At 58.5% G+C, this 8,314-nt stretch overlaps 1 protein-coding gene across 1 annotated transcript; it reads right to left on the reverse strand.

Moving 5' to 3' along the window:
- Nucleotides 1–428: 428 nt before the first annotated feature.
- On the reverse strand, nucleotides 429–7,109 carry ENPP7 (ectonucleotide pyrophosphatase/phosphodiesterase 7). The gene is made up of 6 exons (XM_029213215.1): nucleotides 6,839–7,109; nucleotides 5,399–5,544; nucleotides 3,583–4,209; nucleotides 2,651–2,915; nucleotides 1,857–1,954; nucleotides 429–485 (listed from the first exon to the last, which is right to left on the reverse strand). The coding sequence occupies exons 1-5, from the start codon at nucleotides 7,107–7,109 to the stop codon at nucleotides 1,872–1,874; spliced, it is 1,392 nt and encodes a 463-aa protein (XP_029069048.1). The 3' UTR covers nucleotides 429–485; nucleotides 1,857–1,871.
- Between the last annotated feature and the right edge of the window lie 1,205 nt (nucleotides 7,110–8,314).

Here is an 8,314-nt window from a genome sequence, read left to right on the forward strand (position 1 = left end):
CTCCAGGCAGAGCCTCTTCGCCGCCCATCGGAGGTGGAGGTTGAGGTCCGAGCATCTGAGGGTTTGGTCCTATAGCTCGACCACCATCAGGCCTGCGGCGCCTTCCTGAGCAGGCTCCCGACACCCACCCCGCCCCCGTGGCCACAGATGGTGGCACCTCCATGGGACAGTTCTGCGGTGAGAGGAAGTGGGGAGGCAGAAGAGGGGGGTGAGAAGGAGAGGGAGGGGGAGGGAAGGAGTGGGGGCGTCCTGCGAGTCTGGGAGCCATGGACCGGTGAGTGGACCTGTGCCTCCGGAGGTCTAACCTGGGCAGGTCGTAGTGCCGGCACCATCATGGCCAAGCATGGGCTGGGGCTGTTGGGACAGGGAGGCATGGCCCCAGGTCTACTGAGGAGACAGGCGCATCTGTGTCCAGTAGGCCGTCAGAGCAGGAGCAGGCTCAGGCCCTGTGGCCAGCTTCTGCAGGCTTGCTGGAAGAGGTGGACCTGGAAGAACAGGTGTGTGTTGGGTTGGGAAGAAGGGATGCGGCAGGGGAAAGGCGGGTCTGGTGGAGGAGATGAAGCAGACGTGCCCGGAGGGAGGGATAGAGGGAATTCGCTGGCCAGGGTGGAGCACAGAGGCACCCATGGTGGGTGGAGTCTGAGGAGGGCCCCTGTGGGAATTCCTGACCCTCAGCTGGACCTGGGAGGGCACAGGGTGGGTGAAGGTGGGGCATGCGGGTGCAGAATGACTCTAGCCTGCTCACTTCTCCGTAAGTGGCTCCGTCCTTCATTGGGCAGCTCAGGCCCCGATCCTCAGACTCATCCTTCACCTCTCCATTTTCTTCACCCTCCATCTCCCACCATCTATCCATAAACCTTGGAGGTCAGGTATACCCTTAAAGGTATCTTGAATCTGTCCGTTTTGCCCCATCTCCACCCCGCCACTGAGATGTCCTGCTTGGACCCCTGAGTTGCCCCCTCACTGGCCGCACCTGCTCTTGTTTCTGTGCTCCTGCCCAGCAGTTAGTGTGCCATCTGATCATTCGTGTCAAACCACGGCACGTCCCTGCGTGACCTCAGCTGGGGGCTCCCCCAGTGCCTTCCCATGGAAGCCCATCGCGTACCCATGCTTGTATACCAGCCTCTGAGCACACTGGCTTCCTTTCTTTCCCAGAAGCACAGGAGCCAGTCCCACCTCAGGGCCTCTCTCTTGCTCTCCCTTGCCTGGAATCTCGTCCCCTGGGGCTTGGTGCGGCCATTTGGTCCTCATCATTCAGGCCTCATCCCACATCCCCCCCACCCCGCAGAGGCTCTTCCAGGCGAGGCCAGGTGACCTAAACAGCAGTCCCCTCTCCCCCACCCTCTCTATGGCCTGCTCTCTGCCATTATTGGGTATGTATTTGTTCTCTTCATATTATCTGCCCTCCCTGGCCCCTAAATTACAAACTCCAGGGTTCACTGTGTGTCCCCAGAGCCCAGGCCAGAGCCTAACACCAAGCGGGCTCCCGCTGCGTAGTTTTAGAAAGAACGAGTGACCTGCTTCTGCTTTGGCCAGGGGCTGTCACCCAGCAGCTAGCTGAGTCCTCCGAGCTTGCTTCCCACACATTCCAGGAACACTGCCCTGCAGTTCTCCTCCCAAACCTGACCCACCGTGGCTTCCCTTGTTCCCAGGGAGAACAGAGGCATTGCAGGCAGGAGGGAAGGGGCCGGGGAAGTTCTGTCTGGGCTGTCTGCTTTAGAAAGAACTGCTCCGAGTCTAGAGCAGAGAGGCTGGCAGGGGCTGCCTGGGCGCCCGAGGACTGACAGGGCGGGGGTGTCAGCTGAAGTTGCAGGGAGCATGGTCCCACCCTCCCCTCTACCTCCTGGGCCTCTGACCTTGAGCAGTGGGTATTACGCGACCTTGACCAGGAGAACTGCAGCCACCAGCAGTCCTGTCACCAAGGGGGGCCAGCTTCTTGGCAGGAGGGCAGACCCTAAGGAAAGTCGGAGGAGCCAGTGAATGAGGGAAATGGGAGCATGTCCCTCACCCCGACTGCTTAATGGCGGGCGAGATGCCACCAGGCTGCCCCCACAAGTGCCCTGGTTTCATCACCCGGCCCCACCCGCCCCCCGGCCTTGTTCTCCTGCCCCAGCTGCACTGGCTTCCTGGCTCATTTCAATGTGACCCCTCACAGCCCCTGCCCGGCGGGGCCTGCCCACCTCCAGCCAGGCACCCACGGGGGCTGCCACCTTGCCAGCTCCCAGGTGACCTTTGCCCCTGAGATGGGTCAGGGTTGCGGTGAGGGTATGTGTGTGAGAGGCTGGCAGAGGAAGGCTTTAGGAAGAAAGGAGCCCTCATGTGGCCAATGGAACCTGGAGGTGGACTTCACCTGGAAGGCCTTCTTGTGGGCAAACTGCCGGCTCCTCTGGCCCTCAGCCTCCCCGCCTTAAAAAGGCTGCTTACATCCACCTGCTCTCCTGCCTGCGCCGCCAAGATGCACAAAGTGCACTGTAGTATGTCAGGGCCCGTGGGAATGTCAGGGACTCGAGATGTTCCCAGGAGCCAGGGACAGGGAAAGAGAAGATGACACCTAGTGGCAGGCTGGGCACCCTGGTCAGAGCTGTGCACTCACACATCACCTGCAACTGCCTGGAGGTGCAATGGGTGCGGGTGGAGGGCAGGGGTGCACCTGAGGGGGTCGTGGGCAGCCGGGTGCTGAGGACCCCGTCGCCGGCCTCCTGGAGCGTGGGCAGCAGGGTGCTGAGGAGCCCGTCATTGGCCTCGGGCACGATGCCCAGCAGTCTGCACATGAGCTCGTACACATGGATGCTCTCAAAGGGCTCCACCTCCAGGCCCCTCTTGAAGCTGGGGCCCACGGCCCGGAAGATGGTCTTCATGTCCATGACGTTGTTGTCGAAGCCGTGCTCCCCTTTGTTGAACTGCACGTTCACTCTCTACGGGAAGGGAGGACCCCGAGTGAGTTCTTGCTGGCCCTCCCAGCCCACCCCACCCTCTCCACCAGCACCCTCTGCACGGCCCTGCATTGGCAGAGGACCCCTGGAAGGAGTTCAAAGTGGGGGTGTGGGTGGGAAGGATTCTGAGCCTCAGTCTCTCTGAATTCTCAGCCCCCAAAGATCAGTGGCCTAAAGAGGGAGGCTTAGCGAAGACCCGGTGACATGAATGGAGACCGCCAAGTAAGTGGGGTGGAGCTTCAGCCCAAGGATGCTTGCTGAGCTCCTTTCCATTGCTGGGCGCCCCAAACCTCAGTACTTCCTCTCCCAGATTTCCTGCCCTGCTCTGCGTCTTGCTTCCCACTCAGCCTCCCTGGGCTCTTTGCTCTCACCTCTTCCGTGTCACTTTTACAGCTAATCTTCCTGCACTTTACCCTATACACATGTGCACACACAAACACATATATGCGTGCACATGTATGCACACACGTACACACAGGTATGCAATGCACGTACACCGCCCCCTGACTCCTGTTACACAGTGCAGGTGTGTCCCTTTGGTGGCTGACACTCCTCAAATTAGGGTCTGGCTAGAAACAGAGGGTGCTTTTTACAGAATTGGAAAGAGACCCAGCAGCCCAGGGAAGCACCTGCACCCCCAGGAACTCACCCCATGGATGACATAGCCGGGGTCACTGTACATAAGCAGGGGGGTGACCCTGGGGTGGCTGGCGTAGTGGAAGGACTTGGGGAAGAGCTCCTTCTTGTAGACGTGGAGTCTGGGGTGGGCGTCCTTGAGGACCTTGTATACCTTCTCCAGCTTTCCTTCCTTGGGGAGCAGCATCCCGTTTGGTCCGTAGTCTAGGAGCTCGAACTCAATGTCCTTGAAGGTGAAGTTGGCGATCTTGTGGATCTCCACCAGGTCGCTGGCCTTCTGGTTGACGGTGCTCATGCCATGGTCGGACACGATGATCAGGTTGAGGCTGCCCTCCAGGCTGTTGTTCCTGATGCTGTCCCGGAGGTAGCCCACGGTCCTGTCCACCTGCCTTACCATATCCTTCCTTTGCTGGGACTCGGGGCCATACCTGTGGCCCGTGGAGTCTGGCTCCCCAAAGTAGAGGGTGACCAGGTCCAGGCCCTCGTCTGTGAACCACTTCATCACAGTGTCGATGTTGGCTCTCCATTCCTTCTCGTCCTTGTAGTTGTGCAGGATGCCTTCCTTCCGGCTCAGCGTCACGGCCTCGCCTTGATAGGTGACATTCCCGCCCGGGTAGAAGAAGGAGCCGGTCTTTAGGCCCTGCCGGGGAAGGCGGTGTCAATGCCACGGGCCTCCTGCCACTTGTCCCCTGCCTGTCATGAGCTGCTGACACTTCTGCCCTCACCTCCTGCCCTTGCTCTGCCCACTCACCCATCCCTGCTCCTAACTGCAGGCATGGGACTTTGTATTTTCTGAAAGGCCTTTCATAGCTCTTATGTTATCAAGGCTGATACTGATTTTATAGAGGGGAGAGCAGGTGCCTAGTGGACTCAACACTAATGAAATAGTAGGTATAAAAGTATCCCAGATATGCTGCGTCCTCATCGACACTGTAGCCCTAGGTCACAGTGCTGCCCCAAGAGCCCTCCCCTTCCGGCCTGCAACCCGGCTTCTGCTTGCTGTACTCTCGTCCAGCCGTGTGTCCATCGGCCCCTCCACACACCGCCCATGACCTGCCCTTCTAGCCTTCAACCTGGCCATCCGTCTGTCTTTCCACAAACCGATTGCTGTTTTATTTACAGATCCATCTGTCCTCACAACCATCTGTCCATGCATGCCCCGTCTGCCTGGCCACTCCCTCTGGCCATTCTTCCTCGAGATGCCAAGTTCTTGGCTACACTTTCTGCAAGTCAGCCTGGTGTCTGGTAGCTCCTTCCAGAGCGAGGGGACTCAGATATGAGTGGATGCCTTGACTATGAGGTGGGGGTAACCTCTGAAGTTTATTCTGGGCTCACCTTGAAAAACATTCATTTGAGTTTGTTGCCAGGAAGCCCAGAACATTGCAAGATGCTGGGGTCCTGGGCTTTTCACTAGGATGACCCACCTCTTTAGAATTAGCTGCCCGGCCCTGAGAGGCGTGCGACAGGGGAACAGTACGAAGCCATTTCATTGTTACCTGCCTTTTTGTGGAGTCACATTATTTTCCCCGCGGCCCCCTTCCCACCAGTACCGAAGTCCAGGTTTCACTCCGGTTGGGAGGATGGAACAACCCCTCTGGGTCCCAGGGCTCCAGGGAGGACTGGGCAGGCTGTGTAGCTGCTGGTGGGTCCTCATGGGCATCAGGCTCCCACCTCCCGTGGGACCCCACTCAACACCCCTCTGTGCCAGGAGTGTCGGACTCCCAGGGCGGGGACTGGGCCTGCCATGGATGTCACGTGGTCATGGCCTCGTTGGCTGGGTCCCCCTCCCACCTCCCCCGTCTGTCCGAGTGGGTGTGGGTGCAGCATACCTGCCTTTGGGCTGTGATCCAGATGGGCAGGCTGCCGTTGTCCCACCACTTCTGGATGCCCAGTGTGGCGTGGTAGGGCAGCTTCACCTTGCTGCTCGTGTTGTAGAACATGTTGTGAACCACCCCGTGGTTCTCGATGTATTTGCCTGTGGGGTGGGTGGGCGCGTAGAGGAAGTGGTGGGAGGGCAGGAAACAGCCAGGGCAGCGGGGAAGCACACGCCGCCATGGGAGCCGGGCTGGGCCGTCACAGCCACATGCTCTGACTCAGAGATTCTGCTTCCACTTTGAGCAGCTTACCCTGCAGCTAAACGCGCACGAAGGCGCAAATACACACATGCCGGGATGTTGTTTGCAGCCTCGTTGGTTTTAGCAAAAGGTTGGGAGCAACCTGGCTGGCTATCAGGAGGGAGCTAATTAAATAAATTATGGCCCAGCCATGAAATAGAATCCCAGGCAGGCAGATAAATGAACCAAGAGGAGGCAGGTTTTACAATTTATTGTTTTCATGGGCAAAATGCCTGTGTGTGAGTTCAGAAGGTGGAAAAGGCGGGGTGATGAAGAGCTCGCCTCCTTTCTCCACATCCCCATTGTGACATATTAAGTAAGGAGGTGACATGCAAAAGGGAGCACCAGGTGCCTCCGTTTGTGTGTGGAAGGGTCTGTGGTCATGGGAATGCTGGTGTGAGAATAAGCTGTCTGTACCGGATGATGTGCCCCAAAGTTGTGTCCACCCGGAGCCTACAATTGTGACCTTGTTTGGAAATAAGGTCTTTGCAGATGTAACTGGTTTTGTTAAGATGAGGGCATTCTGCATCAGGGTGGGTCCTAAATCCAATGACAGGTGTCCTTATAAGAAGAGGAGAGATACACAGAGGGGAGATGGCCATGTGACAAGGGGGCAGGGGTTGGAGAGCTGTGGCCACAAGTTGAGGAACGCCTGGGCCGCCAGAAGCTGGGAGAGGCAGGAAGGATCCTTCCTTACAGCCTCTGGAGGGAGTATGCCTCTGTGACACCTGGATTTTAGGCTTTTAGCCTAAACAGAGCAATAGTGTGTTCGAGGGTGGCTGAGAGGGGTGAGCGGTGGAAAAAGCAGGAGCCTCAGGCTCATTTCTCCTGCCTTTCTGAGTCCTGGCCACCCTCACCTCCACCAGAAGCCCTCCCAGGTTGCCACCCTGGCTGTGATCACCGTTTAAACTGAGACACCCAGGTGTTTTTATCTGCCTTCTATCCGTTGCCACCAACGGTAAGGGTTGCTGACCACCCCGTTGGCCGTGTCATGTCTGCCCAGTGACAGTGTTCCCTCCTTGGTCTTTCCTTGGTCTCTGGCACCATGAGCCCCATGGGTCAGGGCTCCATGCATTGTGCTCAGTTCCCTTTTTTGGTTCCCTGGTTTCTCAGCTCTCCCTCCACCCCCAAGCCCCACCTAAGGCCAACACTCACCGGTGACCAAAGTGAAGTGGCAGGGGCTGGTCATGGTGACAAAGGCCGGAGTCATGTAGTGAGCCTTCACCCCATCGAGAGCCATGGCGTCCAGGTTGGGGGTGTGCACGTCCTGGTCATAGTTCCAGCGGAAACCATCGAAGGTCACCAGGAGTAGCTTGTTTCGGGACCCCTGCTGCTGGATGGGCACCCCTGATGCTGGAACCAGGAGGGTGGCCAGAGCCACGGCGAGGAGGACAGCCGGGCCTCGCATGGTGGGTTCTCCAGACATGCAAGAACCCAGGCAGGTGCCTTCTGAGGAGCAGAGCAAAGTCCCAGGGTCACTGGGCAAGTCTTATCCTGTGCAACTGAAATGAGACTGTGCACGCACCTGTGCCTTAGAGAGTGGCCCCTGACCGCGTGTCCTTGCCTGGCCCTCATGCGCATCTGCCTTTATTGCCAGCGGATCTCTCTGGGCTCCATGCCCTGCCCACTTCGTGAATCAGTGTCTTTACAGGAAGCATGGGGACCATTCCCGAAGGCTTGGAGAGCAGAACGGGCCTACTCCATTGGGAAAGCCTGTATCCCCGCCCCAGCTCTCATAGTAACTCTCTCTGTCCCTGTGCCCTGCTTACTGTGCTCCCAGAGCACCTGGATGGGAGCCCCTCCTCCAGACCATACTTTGGGGAGGCCTTTGGGGTACGTGGGTCTCAGGCATGCCTGGGCCAGGGCTGTGGGGTGGGCTGGCCGGGGTCCAGGGTCCAGGAGGCTGACCTTGTCCACAGGGAGCCCCAGCTTGGGGGAGTGCCTCTTCCCCTCCCTGCCTGTGTTAAGGGGGCTCCTGGGATGCGGCGGGCAGAGATCCAACCTGATGGCCCAGATTAGCACCTGCTGTGCCCTCCTTCTCAGGCCCCAGGGAGCCTCAGAGGGGTGCACAGGCGTGGGCAATCTCATCGTTGGAGTTCATCAACAAGGTGGTCAGAAGGGGGGCCTCCCTTTTTACCTTGTGCTCATGGGGAGGGTGGTGCGGGAGAGGGACCCCTGAGTTCATTGTGCAGTTTTCTCTCTGTCTTTGTCTCTGTCTCTCTCACTACCTATGAAGCAGATTCTGTGAGCCAGGCCCCGTTCTAAGTCCTGGGGACACAGCAGTGAACGAGATAAACGGTGTTCTTGGCTTCTTTCATCACGGTTGGAGACACACAAAGTGAGTAAACAAGTAAAACAGTGAAATAGAGTCAGCAGAAAGAAGTAAAGCTGGAGATGAGGTGGAACATCTGTCTGGGGGTGTGTGGGAGGGGGCAGCACCAGATCGGTGGTCGGCCAGGGCCTGGTGAGAGGATGATTGTGAGGGAGTGATTCCGGGGATCGCCAGCCAGGGGAGTGGGCCGGGGCAGGTGGGAGAGCGGCGGGGCAGGTGGGAGAGCGGCAGGGCAGGTCTTGGGGCGTGTGGCTGTTGTACGGAGTCTGGCATTCTTGTGCAGTGCAGGGAGGATGCCA

The sequence above is a fragment of the Monodon monoceros genome, unplaced genomic scaffold (assembly GCF_005190385.1).
Source record: "Monodon monoceros isolate NGI ecotype Baffin Bay Population unplaced genomic scaffold, NGI_Narwhal_1 Super_Scaffold_9, whole genome shotgun sequence".
Taxonomy (NCBI): domain Eukaryota; kingdom Metazoa; phylum Chordata; class Mammalia; order Artiodactyla; family Monodontidae; genus Monodon; species Monodon monoceros.